The sequence below is a fragment of the Oreochromis niloticus genome, linkage group LG10 (genome assembly GCF_001858045.2).
Source record: "Oreochromis niloticus isolate F11D_XX linkage group LG10, O_niloticus_UMD_NMBU, whole genome shotgun sequence".
Lineage (NCBI taxonomy): Eukaryota > Metazoa > Chordata > Actinopteri > Cichliformes > Cichlidae > Oreochromis > Oreochromis niloticus.
In genome coordinates, this window is record NC_031975.2 from 24638998 (window position 1) to 24663662 (window position 24665).

General features: G+C 41.6%; 1 protein-coding gene across 1 annotated transcript in view; it reads right to left on the minus strand.

Moving 5' to 3' along the window:
- The window catches only part of zbtb16a (zinc finger and BTB domain containing 16a), a 140376-nt gene that overhangs the window by 7780 nt on the left and 107931 nt on the right, over nt 1-24665 (minus strand). Inside the window, exons 5-6 of the mRNA XM_019363783.2 lie at nt 9989-10159; nt 1595-1765 (exon numbers count right to left, since the gene is read on the minus strand). Of these exons, the coding sequence (XP_019219328.1) occupies nt 1595-1765; nt 9989-10159 (342 nt within the window). The remainder of the gene's footprint in view (nt 1-1594; nt 1766-9988; nt 10160-24665) is intronic.

A 24665-nucleotide genomic window follows, 5' to 3' on the forward strand; every position in this document is an offset into this window, starting at 1 on the left:
GACACAGAGAACTCCTGCAAGTGTCATAAATCATAGTGCAACACTGCCTTCTTGCTGTGGGGGCTGCTATATTCCAGAGGCACATTTCAATTCAGCAACAGCGGCCAGCCTAAATGTGCTAATGATTTGAGTGATGGCAGGGAATAATCCACCAGCGCTCAAGCTGGCAGACGCAAATTAGACATGTAAATGCTGACCTTTACCAATGGCATTTGAAATGAGCTGTCGGAAGTGATCTGGCCCAGCGCTCGCTGTCACCTTTCAGCTAGATCTTTGCGCATGTGTGCTGCGAAACGTCCGACTTTGTGCCTCTGCTGCCCGGCCCGTCTGCTCCTTTGAACCCCCGGTTAACCTTGACCTCCACAGGGGCCGGGTTACGCTTCCATTGAGCCAATAAGCATAAATACAGTGTGGCAGGCCCCGCGCTTCTTTGTAGCAGTGTGGACACCTGCATGATGTTGATATTGATAACCAGACTGTAAACAGGGTCGCTTCAAATAACCAGCTAATAATGAATTGCAAATAGGGCCCAGGTATTGATCCGCCATTGGCATTTGGAATGTGTGGAGAGGACGGGTCGGGGAGGGGTTGGGTTGCCAATGTCGATGATTCATCAAGCAGCTCCCTTTTGTGCGAGGTGGCCTTTGACTGTGAGCTTGTCACTTGCTCTTGTTATCTGCTGTTGCTCTCCAGCTTAACGCAAAGCCCCCCTCCCCAACACAAAAGGCGAAAGGGTGGATGGGGGGGAAGCCAATTATTGGACAGGCTGCCTTGATAGTGTGGCTTAACAGCTGGTTTATTGAATGGGAGATGGGAGGGTGCTGCTATGTGTGTGTTTGAGAAAAAGGGATGGTGAGGAAGCATAAACCTTTGGCCGTGTGCCATCCTGGTGAGCACTTGTGGTATCCTCGCTCACTTTGCTACGTAGCACGCACTCATTCTCCAGGGCACCTAGCTTATCACTGTGTCAACATCTTTATGGGGCTCTAAATATACTAAGATCAATACAAAGTCTTCTGAGACATTCATCTACTGTATCTCAGCAACAAAGATATTCATCTGGTTTGGTCTGCGCCTTGCAACTTGGATTTTCTAGAAGACAGTCCTTTAACAGGCTCCCCCATCATGCACCATATGTTTTAGAACATCTCATTACTGCAGTTTATGCTCTTTCTGCAAGTGAGGTGAGCAGAACTTAGCACAGTAAAAGAATCAAAAGCAAGTGTAAAACACTAGTCTGGCTTTTTCACATAGCTGCTATCACCTGCAAAATTAATTTATTAACATATTGTATCTGAAATGATCTGGCATCCATTTTTGGCAGCGTCCTGCCCAAGCTTGGGGGTCACTGGGCCTCTACAGACCCCAAAACCTTTGTTAACTGAGTATATATGGAACTTGTTGAACAGGACGTTCTACAGTTTCTTGCTCTGAAACAAAAAGCTAAAGTTGTTGTGATGCTACACTGTGTTGCACACTATAGATTTTCATCTTCTACCGCAAACAAAACAGAATCAAGTGAGAATAAATAGTTCCGAATGCTTTGATTGTTATCCATTATCGCTAGAGCCTTGACTTATTTTGGTCACAGTACCTGTGTGCACACGGTAGTGGGTTTCCAGCTGGTGCTTGAGGCTGAACTTCTTCCCACACCCGTTACATTCATAGGGCTTCTCTCCGGTGTGGATGCGCTTGTGGCCCTTCAGCGTGCTCTCATCTCGGAAGCAGCTCCCGCAGAACTCACACTCAAATGGGTGGTCCCCGGCTAAAATGTGGAAAGAAAAAATAGGACACATTCACACAAACTGCTGATGACATTGTATAAAAAGCTAAAGACTGCACTAGTTGAGCTCGTGAAAATATAGCTTGAAGGGTTAACGACAACCGAGTGCAAATGATAGCACCAAGAAGCTTAGGTTTTGTCTTTATTTACATGTACAATTCAAACAATTCAAGTGTTACTCTAGTAATTGTGACAAAGAAGAACGCCAAATGTCTGAAAATGGCTTCCACCTTCAAAAAAATTAGTATGCTACTGTGAAGGAAGCCGCATAGCAAAATGTTTTATTTTTCTGATTATTTTGTCGGGGTTGTGCACAATGCAAGAGCAGCATGCATTATCTTCCAATGCGTAGCTACATAAAGGCTTTAATAACAGCAGACAAATATAACCCATCTTTTGTCTTTGTCTACAAATCACCTGCGCTGTTGTTTTGCTTTGTCCAAAGCCTTAAATAATTGTAGCCTGTCATGACTGCTCACCAGCCTCGAGATGTATTACTGACCATGCAGACCCAGTGTCACAATGCACTAATGGATCACCTGACTAATGTGCTAAACCTAGAATAAAGAAGTGAGTTTGTCATCACAGAATCTATTATCCTTGGATATATGTGTTTAAGCAGACCCAAATTCAGGCATTTGTCTTTAACTGGTTTAGTTGTAGAGTCCAAATTACTCTACAACCTCGATCACTGCCATGTAGCCGCTCCTAAAACACAATATTTGTATTTTAGACAGTGCACCATCATCACGGTTAAATGACAATGCCTAAAAATGTAAATGAAGATAAATGTACCATGTCTTAACATTCACTGGCAGCATGTTGACTGGCTTATATTAGCCTCCTTACGCCCCGTCTCCACCCTTCCTTAATTTTTCCTTAGATAGCATCATATTTCCTTCCTGAGACATCGCAGTTATTGTAGGCATCAGACTGCTGGCGGTTGTATAGCATGCATGCTTTCAGAAATGAAAATGATAACATTCTCCCCCTCATGCTGCCACTGCACAGGTCCCCACAGTGCTGCTGTAATGCATATTCAGATGTCAGTGATCAGGGATATTATGATTTGCAGGAGCCTCTCACCAGCAGTCCAAAGACTAATTGTATTTCCGTGTTTGATGAGGGGCTGCTTCTTGCGTCATTTGCTTCCCCCCAGTGTTACACTCTCCATCCAAGTAATGTTGTGGATATTTATTAATGTATTTCACTCTACCGCTGCAGGTTTAAGTCACCATCAGTGACCTATGCCTTTCATTATCTGCCTGTCCAAGCAGCAACGTGCCAGAGAATAAATTGCATTTCTCGTTATGTGCTGCTACCACTGCCCTGCTGTTAAGAGACTATTTCACTTCCATCCTGCATATTTTATTTGAGATTTTATGTATGCACATAGAGTATGCACACATGTAACTGGTTTATTTAGAAGGAGAGACAAAGAAAGGATGGGAAAGGAATGTAAACTGGATACTCTTTAAATGTTGATCACGTGTCGGGTATGTTATACTTTTGAGGAGGGAAATGTTTTCAAAGCCTTCTGATGCTGGATGCATTCCCATTAAAGGGAATGCTGGGGACTGGAGGGGGTAAAGGGGGAGGGATAAAACTGAGACAGGGATGGAGCAGGGGATGCGGGTGTATATGGTGGCAGTGGTGGGGGCTGGGTAAAAATCAATAAAAGTGACAGTCTTTATTTGTCTGCATGAAGTTATCAGTGGCTCCCGCTGTAAGACATTGTGCTCTTTCTAGCGTTTCAACCACAGCAGAGATCACAATCCATCACAGAGCTCGGTGGGCTTGCACGACGCTGCAAGAATAATAATTGAGCTCAGATTCACCTGCCTTTAATTAAGGCCTCCGATCAAACCAGCAAGTGGGATGCTAATACTCGAAGAATGTCTGTGGAGGGCTATTTACGTTTAGAGTCGTGTTTCTGTGCTAACGTCTGCTGTTGGCAAACGTCAGAAATCTTCCATTAGTAGGAAAGAACTTGATTCATTTGATAATATAAAAAAGGATTTCTGCACAATACAGATTTCTACACAATATGTATTCTGTATGTTTGTGATGGTGAGTTAGTGCTATTTAAATTAAATTGGAAAACACAATAAAGAGTTTTGGAGAGTGTCCATGATCTCTCTCATAGCTTTGTAAATGATCTGAAGCCTAGATTTGGTTTATAAATCACTTCAATTTAACCCATTTACACTGACTTTATCTCATGTTATTGCAGACTTTTACTCAAATCTTACAAAAAATAACAGCAATAAACAAAAAGCAAGAAGAAAACAACCTCAAAATCATATTTGACAACAATGTAAAACAAAAAACTAGTTTTCCGATACCCAAGCACACAAATCAATGCTAGAGTTAGTGCGCTAAAGTAAGGGTGCCTCTGTTAGTCTGTGCTGGCTACTACTGCTTTAGCTATATATAATAAATAGACAACAAATATATAATATTCAGGCTTAGAGACCCAGTGTAAATCTAATTAAGGAGCTTCTGGTATCAGCAGAAGCTAAAAAATAACCGTGGTATAACATACGGAGGGGTTTCGGTCTCACTCAAGCACCCTGTTGCTGGATGCTCATCACGCATGTTATCTCCCATTGCCACTCGGGGACGCCAAAGTGCAAAGTTGCACTGCAGAGTTTTATATAAGTCAGACACAATTCTGTAATCACATTGTGAGAATGTAAAGGAGCAGACAAGGCTTCATTTTGTCAGGATATTCTCATGGGAGGTGGAGAATAATAGGAACACGTCCTCCGTCCATCCCAAATCTGCTACTATTACTTCCCCCATCTCTCCATCCTTGCTTTCCTCTTTTTTTCTCTCCATTTCTCCATCCCTCTGTGGTGTGACCACATGGCAGGGACGCGACAGATGAGGACCCAGCAAAGTGAGGTGGAACCACAGCATGGTGACTGAACCCAAGGGTGCCCCCGAGCATCACCACCTGCGTCTCCTGACCCCTCCTCATCACCTCCTTTGACACCCCAAAGGACTGCTGAGGGTTCCTGTGCCCATGGGCACACGGTGCGTGTTCATTATATACGGTAAGAGGCTGTAAATCACCAGGCTCCATCACTGCCAGGACCAGAACTGCCTCATTCTCTCTCTCTCTAAATTCAATTCAGCCCTCTCTCGCTCTCTCTCTCTTTCTGGCTGTAGCACTATCAAATACAGCTGCGAACACAAAACACCCCGCCACAGCAGACAGCAAATTGGCCCAGAGTTTAAAAAAAAAAGGAAAAAAAAAACAGACACTTACACACAGACAGTGCACAACAACAGAATATTAATGAAGGTCTGGTCTGTAAAGAGAGAGTGTGTATGTCTGTGTGCATGTGGTGCCGGGGAAGAAAAATAACACAGCTGCTATGACTGCCACTTTTTATAAGCCAACATTGTGCATTTGTGCAAGAGTGCTCGAACCTATACTGTACTACATGCGCGAAATAAAGACAAAAATAAATAAAACAGATAGGCAACATCGCAGTAAGAATGTGCAATAGGATGTTAAGGGAAGGTAATGAAACCGCAGGTGGATGGAGGAAAATGAAAACACAGTGATGGAGGCGAAAGAGAGACGGCAAGATTAAGATGCTGAAATAAACACCATTAAATCAGGTTGTTTTTTTTCTGCTTCCTTGTCCTAAACGGTGATCCAGTGTCAAAGCCCGCACCAGCAAGGCTGCGTTCAAAAGATAAAGCTGCAGACAGGTAAAATGAAGCACACGTAATGAATGTTCATAAAAGTGCTTTTGCTGCTTTCTGCTGTCAGCTGATACAACCGAATGGTGAGTCAACCAATAACCAAGTAATATCTAGAATGCTTTGTATGGAAGATGAGCTGCCATTGTCTGTCCATAAAAATTAAGGTTGAATACCGGGAATTGAGGTTTTGGTATTTACTGGGGATTTTTTGTCAAAACTGAGCCGTGCTTCTGGGAAAATACCTGCCAGGAACCAGTGCGTCCATGATACATTTGTGTGCTGGAAACAGCTGTGCGCACTGGAACAAAGACACCTCATCCAAACCTCAATTACCACACAACTGTCACACCTAAACGCCAAAGTCTGCCACTGAAAAGCCATTATTACGGTAATATAATATGGATCAGCGTTTCTCCTGCAGTGTTTTGTTTTCAATTACTTTCCATTACTTTCAGTGTCTGCCTTAAGTCCAGATGAGAGGAAGTACAATTTTTCCAGGTCTGAATGAAGCGGAAGGCTAAATCTGTAAGAACAGCACCCCTCCGAAAAAAACAAAAACAGGTCAACCATCATTAAATCAGAATAAGAGAACAGACAAGAAGAATGAATTAATTTTGTGATTTAACTTGGCATATAACTAACTGCTTTTCCCAAAATTAGCAAAACAAAGAGAAAAAAATGGTGGCAGGTGAAAGGTTTTTCTCCTCCCTTTGCAAAGCGGGTTTTCTCAACAGGGACACTGTTGTGCTGCTTTACTATATAATGCAAGTGTAATATAATATAATATAATACTATATGAAAATATACAATGATGTCACAATTATTATAATATATGCTTTTTTACATTTACATTTTGGAGTTTACATGAACCAAATTCATGGTGAAAAAAAATTATTTTAAAGGACAGTTTTTTTAAGGAATCATTTTTAAATCGAGAGAAAACCTATAGAGCTGAACCTTCATTCAAAAAGTAATTTACACATATCTCAGATCTTAAATTTAAATGTGTTCAGTGATGAGTCTTTATTAATCCAGACAAAATATGACACCAAATGGAAACATCTCTTAGTCACCACTTCCATTTATCAAAGTAATTAGTTAGCAATTACTAAGCACTGTTAGCTTTTGCAATATGGATAAAACTGTCTTTGATAGCGTATGCCATTAATCAGCACTAATATGACGACGGTTTTGATGTTTTTAGGACCATAACCAAAACTACAGAAGGAAGAGCCAATGGTTCCCATTTTATCTGCTTTTTGGTGCTTGCATAAAGCTAACTTGAAGCAAATAAATAAAGCAAATGCACATTACTGCAGAAACTTTGGTTGTTTTAAAGATTTCCTTTCCAATACATGGCAACTTTCTTTATGCAATTTGCTTTTAATCACTCAAATGTCTTGAGCTGAGCTGTCTTACAGAATCCAGAGGAGAAAAGATCCTAGCTGATAAGAGCATACAGATGGACATAATTTATTTACATTTACAGACTTACATTACTGCAGCTTTGCCTCTAGGGCTACATTCAGACAGGCTTAACATCTAATTTATCTTTACAGATACACCCCTTTGCATGCTCACTTAATCTATATTTCTTTTTGAATGGAATATTCTCCTAGAAAATACATGCACAAAATAAGTGAGGATGGCACTTTAGTTAAGGTGCAGATCTAACGTTTGATACAAGTGAAAATAAGTTAATTAGGGCGTTATTAATTGAATCGTTCCCACATCTTAACCCAACCAACCCTTTTATGGGTTCTGCATGTTTGATGCATCCTATAAAACTTGAAAACACAACACTGATAAATTAAGGAGCAAATGACAAAATATAAAGAATAGAATTAGACAAAAATCCAAACTTGAACTTTACTAGGTGAGAGTGCACGTGTCTCTGCATCACATGAAGGTAAAGTTATAAGGCTGATTCTCTAAGGTGGATACGCTGTCTAGCTGTCTGTTTTTAAGCACTATTTTTGCCTCGTTACCAAGCAAAGTGTGAATGAGATTATTAACATCAAAGTGTAAATGCAGAGGAACACCATGCCTCTACTTTTTTTTTTGGAGGGTAAATTAGACCTATTTCTGGCGCCTATGATGGCTGTGTGAGTTGCTGACTTTATAATCCCCTGACAAAAGGCTCTGCATCATATTTAAACGATTGCTTTCACGGCTGGCTCATTGTGATTTAACACACGCCCACAGTGGGATGAGGTTCAAAGTGGCAGGAGGCTGCAAAGTCTCATCTGCAGCTCCACTGACGAGCTGAGGTGACATTTGCGTCGCCCGGGTGGGCAGGTGGATCAGAGACGCTGCATGTGTCCCCTCCAATGTCTGGTAGATAGAACAGATGTGTGCACCGCTACTGTACAGGCGGCTCAAGCAGCCACGTCCGCCTCCCCCCCTCCCTCCTCCGCCACCTCAACCCCCCCGGCTTCTACCACCATCACACACTAATGGTGTATTCGCCTGACTTGTAAATAGGGCCGACTGCTCTCATCTCACTGCCTTTCGTTTCAAATATTTATCCGTGAGCCGGTGAGCTAAATCGGCTCTGACAGTGAGACTGTTATTTAAGGTCGCAGACAGGCGGCTGGCTAAGAGACAGAGAGAGAGAGGGGGAAGGAAAAAAGCGTCCATCCCCTTGCCAGTGAAATGGGATTCATTTCCATGTGTTCATATTCTGTCATGGCTACGGCTTTTTTCTCTTTACTCTGAATAGCCGCATCCGTCAGGCTACCTCTGCTCCCTCGCAAAAATGTATTAGTATCCTGGCCTCATCTCAGTAGAGAGCCAGCACTGTGAGTATTACAAGTTGACAGAAAGGGGGGAAAAAAAACAAACAAACAAACAAAAAAAACCCAACAACAGCAACAAGAAGAAAAAAATAGTTGCTGTAAATACGCTTTTGTGACTGCTGCAGAATTCATTTTGTGTTGACCTGAATTAATACTGTTTATTCAGATGAGCAAAAACAGCAGCGTAACGGGAAAGTGGTAACATAATTCACTCAAATTTGCTAAAAACAAAACATGAATTCTTTATTTGTATACCTATATTCGTCGATGGCAACTCTACACTGGCTGTGCTTTACTAGCTACCCTATCCCTACGTATTGTTTGAGAATTAATTATATTTTATTTTATGCTAAAAATGAACTCAGATGACCTGAATTACGGGACACTGCTGGACATTATACCAGCCTCCATTAAACAAACACAAAAATTAAGAATATGTACCGTATAAGTAGAGCATCAGCTGGAATAATACTAAATGTAGATTTTATGATACCATGGGGACTGCACGTCCCTTTGGTCTAGCGGGTGTGGGCATGCACGGTAAATAAAACGCAAATCTGGCATCAGTATGAGCTGGATGGAAAATGTATTCTGCCAGTATTAATTCCTACTAATCATTTCTCCAATAGTCAATACTTTGGTGATTACTAGGGCTTCCACCTGAAAGTCCATTTATCTACATACACGTGCTCCGCTCCTGGCTAACTGATAAGAGAACTGGATATCTGATAGGGAGTGATACTCTCACTACCATTCATATGGGTCTATGTACCTTTCCATGTAGGCATCCTATATGTGATGTAGTCCCTTTGTTGTATGACGAGCCTAAATATGTGCAAGTTTCATTGTGACAGCTACTGAAAAAACTATGTATCATATTTGTTGCCCTAAAGAAAAGGAAATAAAGACAGTGGCATCACTTCTTTTACTCTCTCTTATCACACCCAGTTGTCCTGGACAGTGAAAGTTAAAACTCCCATGCTAAAGTAAACACACAGCAGCTTTTGGACTTGGAGAAACCTTAAAAAGTAAAACTACAGACTTTGTGAACATGAGCTAGCATGTCATTCACGGAAACTACTTAGAAGTTAAAGATATCAACTACTTCTTAGTGCGCAATGCCATCCATTTTATTTGAAGGATTTGAGTTGTTTTTGTTAAATACGCTAAGGAAATGAATCAAAAGGTTAAGCTGTATAAGTGCACTGATAATTTAACATAACAAATGACAGCAGTTCTCGGCTCTTCATGTTTCAGTCAGTCTAACCGTCGTCTACCACATACTCAAAGTTTTGGAAGGTGACTGTTACTCAGCTAGGAATTATAGGGACTAGTTCTGGATGTGCTTCCTTAGCATTAGGAAGGAGGTGGTTTAGACATCTAATTATGATGAATCCTGCTTTTGGAGGTATTTTGAATTAAAATCAGAGAAGACCCTAGGATACAGAAAAAAAGAGCAAAGGGATTACCTTTCCGACTTGGTGTGGGTACATGAGGGTTGCCCATGATCAAGACTGAGAATGTATTATGGACTACTGCACTTAATTTGTTACAGCATTCGCATATCCCAGACCAAGAAAAAAGGCTGGATATGAATAGACAGATAATGCCCTGTGGAACACCTCGGTGAAATGATATCGCCGCCTTATCACCACAGCCAAGGTGGTTAATGACCGCTTTCACTGACCTGTGTGTGAGCGTAGGTGACGCTTGAGTGCAGTATGGCTGGGGAAAGTCCGGTTGCATTCGCTGCAAATGTAGCTGCGAACCCCGGCGTGGACTTCCATGTGCTGCTGCAACGCTGTCTGGGTCTGGAAGCGCTTCCCACAAAGCAGGCAAAAGATGGCCATGTCCGAGCCTGCGGAGCAAAAAACACCACAGGTTAATTCGAGGCAAACATCATTTACTAAAAGTCATCCGACCTCATGTTTCTTGACTTGTCGCATGTCTTTTTGTGTATCCGTTCTTTTGCAATTAAAGGGATGAGTACGACCTTATAAGTGCTTGTGTTAAAAAACACTTGGATCCAAGTTGTGCAGTGGTTATTTCAGGAAAAATAAAGCACTGTCACTACGGAGCTATTCAGCAGCACTTCAATGTAGATCCAGAGTGACAGCCAAAGCCAGCTTTTCTCAAACCAATCACACACGGTTGTGTATCCTTACAGTGATTAAAATAGAGGATAACAACACAGGTATGATGTCGAGAACTTTAGCACATCAAATTTTAATGAAGAAAAAGCAAAAACCCAGGAAAACAAAACTTTTTCACAAGTGCACGTAAAAAATACTGTATTTATAGGATTAAAGTTGCATGCAGCATTCATGTTTTAGGGTGGGTGTGTAGAAAGATAAAGATCTCCTATGCAATACTTCAATCGAATCTTGACTCCAGCGAGCACTGTGCATTTTTCTCCAGCAGAGATAAAGAGCCCACAAACACAGCAGAACACACGCACACACACACAAACACGCACACACACACCCAACTGCACGCTCCTTTGAACACACTCCCTTCACACTTTTTCAATTACCAGGCTGGGGAAAACTCTGGGGAAGGACTGAGTGTTTGGAGCTCAGTTTCTATTTCATCAGTCAATAACACATCTTTGGGGCAAAGCTGACACTAATTTAAAAATCTATGAAGAGCAGCCCGCCTCATGTTCATAACCACTGGAGGAGGAGGCGGGCCCACGACAGCCTCCACACCAGATCAATCACTGTCTCGGCTGCTCTACACGCTAAAGAACCGGGATGAAGGGAGGGAGTATATTGCTGGAGAATGATGATAGGAGGAAGGATAGAGAAGAGTTGCTGGAAAGCAGGTAAAGCGAGGAGATTTCGGTTTGTAGCAGAAGAAAGTGATGCTGAAGAGCAAAGCGAGGAAAAAAAAATTCTCACTTTGTTGCAAGTAGTGGAGAAAAAATAAATATTGACAAACCTTTCCCTTCTGACTTTCGGACTGTCTCTATTTCTCATTTTCTCTTGTACATGAAAGGAATCAGGCTTGTCTACAGGAGTGTAGAGTTTTCATTAGCTCCGTGGTGAGCACTCATGACTGAAAGCCCGAGGTACTAATCTTCCAGCCCTACATGTGATGTCAGTTATATTCATGCTCCTTGGAGGATAACTCCAAATGTGCTGCTGACCAACTTATTCCCCCCCAAACACAGGGCAGCTTTTCTGCAACCTTTTGCTTTTTAATTTTTCCGAGCATATTCATGCCACCTTGAGGATCACCTTTTGGAAATTAGCCACTACTTAGCTCAGAACATCTATTTCCTGAACAATGGTGAGGAGTAAGAGCTGCAGTGTGCTAATTTGTGAAAATGCAAACTAAAAAAATGCAACTACATCTAAACTTGCTTGCACTTTTTTTCGATTCTGTCTTCTTGTCCTGTCTGCGTTTATCAATGAAAAGGCCACTGAAGAGGCCACTGAATGCCTATGATTGCTTTTAGAATCCCTTCAGGACCTTTCAGGTACGATAATAGCTTTAACTGACAATCCAGCTTTTAGTCACTTCTCACCTTTTTCTGCCTCACTTCTCCTTTTTTAGCTTGTAATCCATCTAAGGTCTGGCTAACTCAGTGATCCTCCATAAGCAGAATACTTCTTCCTTTAGGCTATATCAGATCAATCACAACATTCAGGGTTGGACTGAATATGTAAAAATAATGTTCTATTATTGAAGGAAGAAACTAACAATGGTGTAAGTGCACAAGAAGTGAAATGGGCATCAGAGAAAATGAGAGAATAGCGGACTTGGGGGTAGGGTTGGGTGGAGACTTTGGCCAAAGATCAAGAATTAGAGGGGAAAAAAAAGGTTTTGGAATGTAAAAGGTCAGCAGACCTCTGACCTCGGGTTTAGGCCAAGGCATGGTGGAAATCTGAAACCCAGATACCAACACACACACACACACACACACACACACGCAGACACACACACACACACACACACACACATGCAGACACACACACACACAGAAAAACAAAGCTGTGGAACAAAAAAGTGGAAGCACCACATGAAAAACACTACTTTGAAGTCAGGGCAGTTACAGTGGTGCGGCGCATTATGGTGAACAATATGCATCACCAAAGTGTGTATCAACTTTAAAAGAGCTCTGACAGTGACTGCTTTTATCAAAATACAATCTAGCTGAGAAAGTGGCACAGAGCATAACGAGTCTGCGTTACAAATACAGAACAAAAAAATGCACTGGAACAAAGATGGTTAGTACAAGTAAACCACCAGAAAGTGATGGACGTTTAAACATGCTGCTCTCTAAACACCACACAAGTAAATAATCAAAAATGACCACATATTTATGCAGTTTTTGACTTTCTGAGCCTTGAAGAGCTGCTATTAACTAATGTTTCAGGCATTTTGCCAACACTAAAGCATCTTATTACAACCACATTTACATGTAATTGCCATCTCTATTCATTTTAAGATACAAAGCACTTTAGTGCCTGTTGTAGTTCCGACAGCAGCAAAGGAGGAAGTCCAATTATTTTTGCAGGGAGGATGTTGTGTTGGGTAGATGAATTGATAAGGCTACATACATTTGTATTGCAGATCGATATTTGTTGCTTAGTTAATGCCGTTTCTTCTAACCAGGACCATTCCTAGAATCCTGCATAACAACTGCATATTTACTACTGCGGGATGACACAAGACCCCTAGACCTTAACAAACTAAATTTTTTAAGCCAAACCATGCTGTGTTTTGTGCTTAAACGTAACCAAATGTTAGCAATGTTTGCAAACTGGAGCACAGAAATTATATATTTTCCTGTTCCTGTTTCCAGTTCCAGAACTTCAATAACAGTAAAAATAACATCATAGAAATAAATGATTTGACTAACCAGCCAGTACAGAAAGTCCATCTGACACCAGAAAGTAAAAAAAAGTCTTTAAGACTTTTTCCACAAACTGCACGTTGCATCCCAGAAAGTAAAAAAAAGTCTTCTGCTGCTGAGTCTATGTACTGTAGGAAATTGCTTCCTCCTTGCTATCGTTTGCCCTTCTTGTCTGCAAAGCACAGTTTGTAGCAAAGTGCTAACACTGATTACTGTTAGATAAAATTAAGCGGTCCAAACTTCAGTACAGGGAATAATTGTGTGTTGCAGTAAAGTGAGTAAAAGGCTTGTCAGCTGCTGATAGATGAAGAGAGCAGTAGAGAGATAAAAAAGGAAGGAAAGGTGGGAGAAAAGTAGTTGACCCAGGAGGTCCATTACAGTGTAAAATTGAGTCAGCCCAAAGTGACACCTGAAAGGAGGAGCCGTGGAGCCAGAGCGGTGGAGGGTTCTTAGTCTCAGTCCTGTTTGGCTGTTTTGGAATAATTTACCTCCTTTAACCAGCCTCTCTCCACTTCTCGTGCCATCTATTTATAAAGGCTTGGGCAGTTTGTGGCTGTTTGTGTGCGGGGCCGCAGCAGTGCCGGTAGTATCTTAATGGGCCTGGAGTGGCAGGGCTGCTGTTATTTAAGTGGGGGATGGACACAGGCTGGTAATGGAGAGGAATACTCCCCGATGGGAGGTGACAGTGGCCGGATAGGCAAGGAGCAGAGAAATGGCCTGTGGCTAGATGCTAGCCATTGAGGCTGGCGCTTCCAGCAGCAGCAGGGTAACCAACCACCACTCACGCACCTATTCAGAAAAATTATCCATCTTGATTAATGGCCTCAAAAAATCTCAGAAATTCTTACAGTTGTCACCTGCACAAATCAAAAAAGCCGTTATCACAGGTGAACTGAGCTGTAGTAATCTGAAGGTCGGAAGGTTGCTCCTTCTAACCCTGGCTGCTCCACTCTGTCTGGCAATGTATCCTTGGGTAAGACACTGAACCCCTAGATGCTCTGCGATGTGTGTTATCTCAGTAAGAAAGTGTGTGAATGTGTTGAAAAAAGTGCTTGTATGAATGGGTGTAAATAGGTGAATGACACCACATGTTGTATAAAGTACTTTCAGTGCTCGAGCAGAGAAGCACTATATAATAATCAGACTATTTATAGGAGATTCTGGCTGGGACATTATATGAAGTTGCCTTTTCTCCACACATGTAGCACACCACAGGAGATCTGCTTTAGACATGTGGCCTCTACTGGAAATACTCTGGATTAGGCAAGGCTGGTTTGAGTGTTTGATACTGGACACATGGTGCTCATTCATTCTCTTCAGAGTTTGCTGCACCTGTCTCACACGTGCAGACATCACACTGACTTTGCATCAGAGGATCTGGCAGGTTAAAGACAGTTTTAATGTCTGATCCGGATAAAAGGGACATTTGCATTCTCACAGCTCTGCAGCTCCGTTGGGTAATGTCTAGAAAAGTTCAGATCTGCAGTGCATGTATGAAAACAGCTTAAGACTGTTCCTATAATTCTGGGTTATAGGTTCCACCACGGTGGCCAGAATTTGAATTAAATGTGGAAGTGACAGAATGCAGCACGACTGAGGACCATCAGGATCTCAGTACATTTTGAGGATTCTAAAGCTTGAAGAAATGGATTTTGATGAGTGGTAAAATGTAACTACACACCTGAAAATCTCCACGTACACCTCAAGGTGCTGCCACTCACATACTCTACCTAACAGCAGCCTATGCTCCTCGATTAGAAGCTTAACAGCTACCTGAGATATTTGCAACGACTCGCAGACGTTTTTCGAGACGAAGCATTAAAAGTCCTTATGCTGCTTTAAATCCTTTCTGAATGCACGTTTCCTGGATTGTAGTTGAGAGAGTTAAATGCGTCCTGACTGTGGCCTGCAATGCAGCGTGCTGAACAGAGGAACTGCCAGAGTTAATGAGGCAGAGAGCAGCGGGACCTCAGCACAAGGTGTTCAATCACAGGCCATTACCGCAGCCCTCAACCTCTGTTACTCCTTGCTCTTGTCAATAGCAATCTATAGCAAGCTATACTTTATCTATACAGAGGGCAGAATAGAGACTAAATATAGGTGTCTGTATCCTAGTGCGCTAGTATTAATTGGAGATGTCCCAGTTTGAGGCGTAATAACAGAAACATGATCCCAAAGTCACCACATCATGTGAGATCTGAGTTCTTTTCTGAGCTGCTGCCTTGATAAGTCACCTAAATGTGATTCATCTTGATAACGAGCATTCATACCTGATGTGGAAATAGAAGATTGAAAAAAATGAATGCACCCAGCTGTCCAACATGATGCTTAAATCCTGAAAGGCCAGTGAATATACCCTTCCTTTATTTACTTCTTTTACCTTCAAGTGACTTTTTTTTTGTGGCCCGGTCAAAAGGAAACCACACTATTCTCAGAAGCATTGGCTGTGTTACATTCGGAGACACAGATTTGAACTTTACCCGTCTTTTAGCGCCTCTGCCACATTCACAGGCGCATTTTGAATAGTGATGATCAAAAATCACCTGCAAATAACTCAACCTGACTAAGCCATTGGCAGCAGTACAACCGATTGCCGACACTTTCCCGGGACGTGCTGGTTTGGTTTGTCGAACTAGACCTTTTCAGTCCGCTTCCTTACAGGAAATTAGCGGTAGGCGAATTATTCTCGGCATGTCCTGTTTAGGTGGAGCGACCATCTCAGCTGAATGTTTAGATTATTAGTACGCAAATCTCAGCGTCTTCTTTCATTTTCTTGCCTTGAACTATCGCTGCTCTACAGTACAACAGCATTCAGTCACAACAACATCCGTCCTACTGGCTGCTCTCCTATCTCCCACCATGTAACTGACAGTCTCCACAAACACCAGTCACAACATCCCCGCCTGTGCTGGCAGGACAAGGTGTGAGAAATCAAAGAAACAGCGATGTTCCTGCTGCTCTTTAGCTTTGTCAAGTGTTTGTTGTTCATCTGCAATCAGGCTTCATCGCATATCAAGCCAGAGTCTTTCTGAAAAGGTCGCAGAGCACCTTTTTACCTCCGCCTCCGTGGGGTGTCACCAGAGATATGCATCTCACAGTGAATGAATAAATAAATAAATAAATAAACGCCTTCTTTAATTTACTTTTTTTATGGACTGAAAGGGGTCTTTAAATTGATTATAAGGGATATCCTTGCCCCTGTGGGCAACAGTTGCCTGTCTGGAGCACCACCACACAAAGTTTCTTCCAAAACACAACAACAAAAAAGGATAAGGAGGAAAAAAAAAAGCATCAAGGAAAAAGATGTAAGAATGTGCAATACTAGAAGATCTTACTGCTAACGCCACTGGATTTCTTTACAGTGTGCGGTCCTTTCCACAGTCTCAGGGATTTCCTCATTACCGTGTAACATAATCAAAAGAGTAACAGACTCTTAGCCTCATTCAGTCGTAGCCACTGAAACAAACTGTTAGACATATGCTCCTCGGTATGATAACGATCGCGCCGACAGATGATCAAGAAAACAAATTTGTTTTTAACAGTGAAGAGAAAAATGGCTGGGGTTTCTTCTGCCAACTAAATCTTCAGAAAATGTTCAGGGGATCGATATTCATGTGGAAAACTGTTTGAGAGCTTTTCATTGCATCGCGGAGAACTGTACATTTAAAGTGATTGTGCAGTAAAGCTACCACATGGTGCTAAGTAGAAGCTGAAGAACTGCCAACACAGATGCAGAAATGGGGAAATAAGCATTCTGTTCAAGTAGTTTACATATTGTGCATTGCATCTGAATTACATCACTCTGCACACCCTTAGCAAATGATCTGTTTGTTGCATGCAAACAGTTTCAATTTGGCAAGAAAACAATCCTGGTCTAAGTTAGGACTACTTTATGAGTTTTTCATCCCCTGTGGTCTGTGCTACATCCTGAAATCTCCTCAGATTTCCCCTCAAAGAGCTGTTTATTCGACGCGTTACGGATTTTAGCGTCGAACCTGTTGCTGCTGGAGACATCTCATGTTTACCTCAACTTCAACAGACGCAGCTTTTCAGAATAATAACCTGTAGGTGAATGCCACGTTCGCTATGCGCTTTTCAATCAGAGTATCCTGTTATCCAACCAGGCGCAGCACTCCCATAAATCCTCTTTTCTCAACTCACATTATCAGTATAGTTCCTCCCATGTGCTTCAAAACACAGATGCATAACACGAGAAAAATAAACACAGGGGTCTGGCATCTACTGAGGCACCCTGTGTTGTAGCGCGTTTGTGTATTCGGCACGAGAAAGAAAATAAGATGGAATGTTTGCGCTTCTGCTAATTCATTTAAAACACCTCCACAGAATTATTTATTGATCAAACTGGAGGAGGCTGGAATGACTGCTGAAATGAGGCTTCAGGGGTAACAGAGAAAGGGAGCTCTACATCTGAATAAAACCGCTGGATTGAGGCAACAGATTTTAAAGTGGTTACATCTAACCAGGCAGAGATTTCATGTTTTTTGGGGGGGCGAGTTATCCGAGGTCATGAACATGCTTTAAAAAACAAGATTTTCCCTTGTGCATGGAAAAACAACCCTTTTCTTAATTGAAATTAGCCTCTGGCTGTTAGTTCTGATGGACACTTCTGCGTCACCCAAGTGCAATGCCATAGCTGGTCACACAAAATCAATTTATTTAAGCCTCTAAAAACATATGGGAGAAGCCGGCTGCTAAACTAAGATCTGTCTGGACAAACCTTATTTCAGTGACTCTTAACTCGGGATTAGGAAACAGAGGCTGTCGATCAGCAAAAGGGTGATTAATAAAAGAGGAGGCATCAAGGCAGTCCTAAAAAAAATAATCACCTCCGTCTTGATACTACACGCAAGATGGATGGCAAAATATTACATGACATGGAATTCAATGCCTTAACATCACACCAACATTTATAATTGTAATTATACTATATACTGGTTTTATACAACACTACCACTAAAGAATATAAGGAAATTTGGAAAAATTACAATAGCGTGCATCTTTATAATTAGAAAAAATACAAAACTAGAGCTACAATAACTTCATTGCAATTAAACACAACAAAACGAGTCACTGAAAACATTATCGCACTCATATGAGCATTTCAGTAATGACATGGGACTGCCAAGGAGTCAGTTCAAAGAACCAATAACTCGCTCACATTATTCATGCAGAAGAAATAAACAAGAAATCAAAGTAAAAAGGCAACCTCTATTATAAGAAGATGCAACGCCACGCAGTCAACAGACCCTGCCCCGCTGTGTTTTGTTTTGTTTCGTCCCTGCCTCCCTGTTCCATCGGGCAGTGATAATTCACGTCGGGCCCGCAGCAGCGCTGACATTGTAAGATGAACTGCTCCCAGCTAGATTAATGCCACCAGATGCCAGGCGAGATGCCATATTAATTACCCAGAGATAATGTCAGCACAACCATATGGCAGCTCAACTGGCCATTTAGTTGACAGGGAGAGGTCTTTATAGCGGTGCAAATTTCCTCATCTGCACAGCGTTCAGAGCCCCGCCATATTCGCTCTCTACTGTAGCAACTGGAGCACTTCATTACTGCTTGCACATTATTGCTCAAATTTGTAGTGTTAGCTCGGTGTCTGCGGTGCGCTATGATGGACAATACATTGCAAGGGAGGCTTAATGACTGAATGTTTTCCAGCGATCCGTTGTTACTTCATTTTAGAAACGTGGCTGTGATTAAGGCTTGCTAAATTGATAAGGTTGGTAATAATATCCATATTTTCCTCATTATGAATAAATGAAAACACCAAAACCAATATTGAATTTACCCTACTTCCAATTACAAAGTGCTAATAAAGCCAGAACAGACAAATAAATGTAAAACATCTTATGCATATATATTAAAAGATCTGTTTTGCCTTTTTTAGACATAGACAGAGAGTTTATTTAATCCCACACTGGGAGAAATTCACTTGTTACTGCAGCACAAGAGACAGGAAGAAAAAGTGAATTAGAGATAGGTTAGATAATGAGAGAAATAGTTACTATACTATGTACAAATACACTGCCCCACTCTGTTGTTTACTTAATTTCACTGAGCTCTAATAATCTCATTCAAATGTACTATTTACTCTGGTTTGAGCCAAAATACTACAGTGACCCAATTTAAAAAAAGAGATTTACTTGTTCATTAGAAACAAATAAGCTTGTGGCTAAGAGCTGCTGTTGTGAATCTGCCCTCATATAACATGGCTCTTTAAAAGTTTTCAGATCTTAACTGCACATCTCACCCACATTCACGAATCTCAAATCTCAAAGCCCGTTCCCTGCGTGACTGCGGTGGATATCAATTCCGAAATGTCATTAGAATACACTTGCCAGCGTGTGTTTGTTTTTTTCCTCTCCACCATGCTGACTGTAAAGATCATCAACGGCACAAGCTGGGAATTAATGTCAATGTGAAGAACAGTGGCACAGCCCTTTAACATGATTTACAGTCGCACCAGCGGGCCCTTCGTGTTGTGGACGTGGGGATCATTTGCAAAGATGGACAACGGTTGCCATTCTATCCACCCGGCCCCAACCACCACCACCACCACCACCACCGGAGCACCCACCTACCCCACCCTCCAATCCCCACAAATCCGATTTAATCAGACAACTTGTGCAGTGTGGCTTGGAGTAAGAAAAAGGATAATTAGTAAACAGAGGAGCTACTCGCCAGGCTTCATTGGCATTCGCACCGGGTTACTGTGTCGCATTTAAAATGCAGTCTGATGAAGTCTACAGAATCAAACCATTTGTTACTCCTATTGAGGAGGCTTCAGGCTACTGGCAATTAAATTGGAATTAGCGCTGGGGAATGAGATACGGCAGATTCATACCAAGGAGAGGAGGGAGGGAGGGAAAAGGAAACAGAGAGAATGCTCTGTCTGGACCTGGCTCTGCTCTACAGTGGGTCAGATCTGGAAGTGATTTGGTTTCCTTTATGTTTGTTTATTTCCTGCATGACTCCAGTTATCATTTTTTTTATAAGTAAAACCAATATACATCCCCGACTACTCGCAATTATTAGTATTATTTTTCTTTTTTACCTGAAGCAATGAAGTGATAAATATTCCTTCAAAATCGAGGCTGAGAAAACGAACAAAGGAGTCACACATAATTAAGGAAATAAACATAAACCTGTTAGTGTATTTAATATCGAAGGGTTTTGACATATATGAAGTACACTGTGTTATTTTAGCAAATAAAACTCTGAGGGAGACAGACAAGAAACAAAGAGATGCCATTTGCTCTGCCACAGTTGACTGGGCACAGTGGAGCTCAGCATGGAGAGAGTGTTGGTCCACTGGCAGAGGAAAAGAAGGAGGAATAGATGGATGGATGGAGGAAAGAGCAGGAGCAGATAAATGAAGTGGAAATGAGAGGGAACGGCTCCTGTGCTACAGCTGGCCCCAGCAACTTTCAGCCAGCCTGACCATGACAACTGGCTCTCCACTCCCCCCTCCTCCAGTCAAGCAAGGGCCCATTTTCAACAGCTTGGGGTGTAAAACCAGTAAACGACCAGCAGGGGCCAGTGAGAAGGCTCTAACTCCATATTTTAATTTCATCATATTTGATGAAAATGTGACAAATAAACCAAACAGAGAATTAGATTCTGGGCATGGGAGGCTTGTCAAGTCTTAATATTAACATTTTGGACTTTGATGCAGGTGCATGTTATGTTGGGAAGCTTTTCCCAGAACAAAGAAAATATATTGTAAGACAATATTTAATTATCAGAACTCAAACATGATTAAAGTAAATCAGCTAATTCTTTACTGTGTCAGCTGGATCTGGATCATCACATCTGAGTAAATTGAGAAAATAACCTTTGTAAGTCTAAAACTGTAGATTTCGAATTTAAAAACAGACTCAATCTCTTTGACGGAGATGCTTCCTATTAAATATTTGGTTACAAGCTTGAGTTTTATTTCTTTTACGCTATATAGCGGTATGCAATGTTTGCTCCAGCAGCAGAGACCTGTACATGTAACGCTGTTAGCCAGTAAAGCCTTATGGATTCTGCATTAAATAGAAACACTGAACTTCATTTTTACCGCAACTCCTCGGTAATTACAAAAGTGAAATGTGCCATTAGGAGGAAAAAATAGGGAGATGATCATTATCATAGTAAAGTGTGTGTCTCCGTGTGTTTGTGCCCCTACATAAATGCACATATGCACTCAAATGTTTCAGTCTCAAGGTTAAATACAAAGATGCTGTTCAAGCGAAGTCCATTACTGCATGAAACCAATGAAAATAAATGACAGCATTCAGTAGGAGGTTCGAGTATCCCAGAGAGAAATTTGCGCAGCTCGGTCATTTGTATACTCGGTTTTCTCCACATAGAATGCTCAATTGTGTGTTTACAGATGAAGTACCGCATTTGAGTGCAGCTCTATTTTTCTCTTTAACAGGAAATGGAGACATTTTCACTCTAAATATATCAGTGAGTCTGTCGGCTGATGTAAATCCCTGTCACCAAGATTAATGATCTTGAATAAGAGGAGAAAAACATCCCACCTTCTCCCCCTTTTTTAACAAAAGCACCTTAACACAATTGTCAAACGAGTATATTAAAAGAGTTCATGTTTGTACTATAAAATGATGAAGAAAAAGAAAATAACTACATTTAACAGCTGATGAGCAACAAAGGCTTTATTTAGAGCTGAAGACAGAAAACAGTAGCTGTGCAGCACTGTTTCGAGCAAGGAGGGAAAGGAGAGGAAGCTTAAGGAAATTCCCAGAGTTATGAATTTATGAATGAACCTTACACAATGTAAAACACATTCAAATCAAATCCATAGACATGGTACTCTTCAGTGTATGCTGCTGCTTTGTTTTGTTGTTGAGATCAGGGGTCTTTGGTGGTTATACTATCAGCTCCAGGACTCCTCCTTCCACTTATCCCTGAAGATGTTTTCTTTTTAAGACTGTATGTTTGGACTCATTGTCATGGGCTACAGAAAGAATCTGAGATGGCTCGGATGTCTCCCTGATTGCGTGGTGGATAAGAATACAAAAAGTCCTAAAACTTTACAGATCGCGCAAACAAAGACAAAAACAGTAACCATAATACCGTCTCATTTCCATGTGTGCCCAGTTTCTGCAATGTTGTTTTCTAGAGGTCAACTATCCTTTCTCCTTGAACACCTTATAACCAGTACAAACAAGTCAGTATACCCAAGCAGTCTCCACAGCCAGACTCGTTGGTGTATACCAAAGGAGTGAATCCATTTACATGTATAATTAATTAAAAGAAAGCAGGAGCATTATCTGATTTTCATGAAAGATTATTTTTAGCCAGTTCTCCAGATATTAAATTAAATACAACATCACCCTCTACGCGCTAAATAGAAATACAGATATACACAGAAGATTTTTCAGCTAATAAATTAGAAATGGTGTTATTAGGTGTTCATTGTCAAGGCTGAAACATCAAAATGTAAAAATGTGAATGGAAGATGTAGCTACAGAGATCTTGGACTGAGCATCATATTTTTGGATCACACTGACATGATGTTGTATAGCTTTAGTTATTGTGTTTTTCTCGTAGATATTCACTCAATTAGTGTTGGAAATATCCTGCTACAAGATTGGAAAAACTCCTTTTTGTCGCTGATTGGTGTTAAACACAATTATGTAGCACAGCGTAAATTAAACCTAAGGCTTTAGACGTTTTTTAGACGTTTTAGACGCATTTCATTTTTCTTTTTTTGCCATTACTCGGGTTCCATATGAACAACGTGTATTATTTGTATTGCATATACTGTACAGTAATCTTATTTCTCAGTTTATTTACAGCTCCACAGCCTCAGGTAAATGCAAACAAAGCAAGTAGCTGCTCAGATCACTGCAGCCATACAGCATCAGGGGGCTCATAAAATTAAAGGTACAGTCCATTAGGGGTGGTCTGCTTTGCAATAAGTATTTTCATAATGGCTTTCAGAGGCCACCAAAGTCTCCTTAAGCCTCCGCCAAAAGCTCACGGTGGATATAGACCTGTGCTACTGCTGCTAATTTCTTATACTCTCTTGACCATCATCACTTCCATTCTGTGTCTCTCCTAACAAGTGCAGATATAACACAGGCTTCGTGTATGAGAGTTTTTGCCAATTTTATTTCTTTTTTCCCTTTAAACTAACAGTTTTGTCTCTTTATTATCTAAACTTAATTAAAGGTATGAAAAGCTTCACAGGACATGCTCCGCTCCGAGTATAAAAGGTTCATGGGAGAGATGGACTGGTAGCGACTTTCCCAACTCCATCCAAACCCTGTCAAACTCCCATCACCCCCCCCCCACCTTTACCCCGTGTCCTGCAATGGAATCCCAAATCTCTCCTCGCCTTCCCAGGATTTATTCTTCTCACTGGCCATCTGGACAGTGGGGGCAGACAATGTAAAAGGAAAAGGGGGCTGGGTGACGGGGTTGCAAACCCACATTAGTCACAGGCTCTTAGGTTCCTCGACCCATACACACTTATACACACACACAAGAAGCTGAAGCCAAATGACCCCAGCTCCCCCTTACTTTTTTCCCCCCTCACTGTGGCTGCTGACACCGTCTTTCCTGCTGGACAAAAGGCTTTTAGCACCTCACTCTACTGTCCAAACCTCAGCGCGCATACACACACACACACACACACACACACACACACATCCTTTGCAACACATACATGCTGGACAGGATGGAGTGTTTGTTTTGTTTTCTCAGACGGCCTGGGAAGAGGGTAAAGGAAGGGAAGGGTGAAACAAAAAGAAGCAGGAATGAGAGGTATTGGAATTGGTAATAGGAGGCTATCTGATGAGTGTAACACAGGGAAAACCATAGCCAAATCGCTACTGAATTATAAAGGTATTAAGTACAATGGAGATGGCATGCTTCTAGGGCAGCTTAATGTAGTTAACATAGGCCTTTTGTTGGGAATAGCAGAGGATGAGTCCAGGGGTGGAGGTTTGAGAGAAAAGTCACAGTGCACTACAAGCCTCCATTGTTGGGGAGGTTCACATTAAACATACATACTGAAAGTTTTTCCTTCCGAGGAAACACAAGGAGAAGAGAGAAGGTGAAGGCTGTGCCCTTCTTGTACTGCAAAGCAGTCATCGGCATGCCGCAAGGAAGCGGCAGGGGCCGTGACATCTGAGCCATCACCAGGAATGAAAGGCACAACAATATAATGGGAAAAAATACTCGCCTGACACTCAAGTTCATCTCAATGAGATCAAGACGCTGCTAAAAGGGCCGACAGAATCACCCAACGTGCCTTCATCGCAGCGAACTAAAGTCACAGAAAGTAAGCGAAAGACGGCAGCAAACACCTCAGCAGTGCACTGAAAGCTACAGATCACAAGAAATGCAACTGTGCGGCAAATTGCACACAACATGAGCAACGAGGGCACGGACAGACTGAGAAGCTGTGGAAAAAATAAGTAATGACGAGGAAACGGTAAATAAGAAAGTAACAATACTG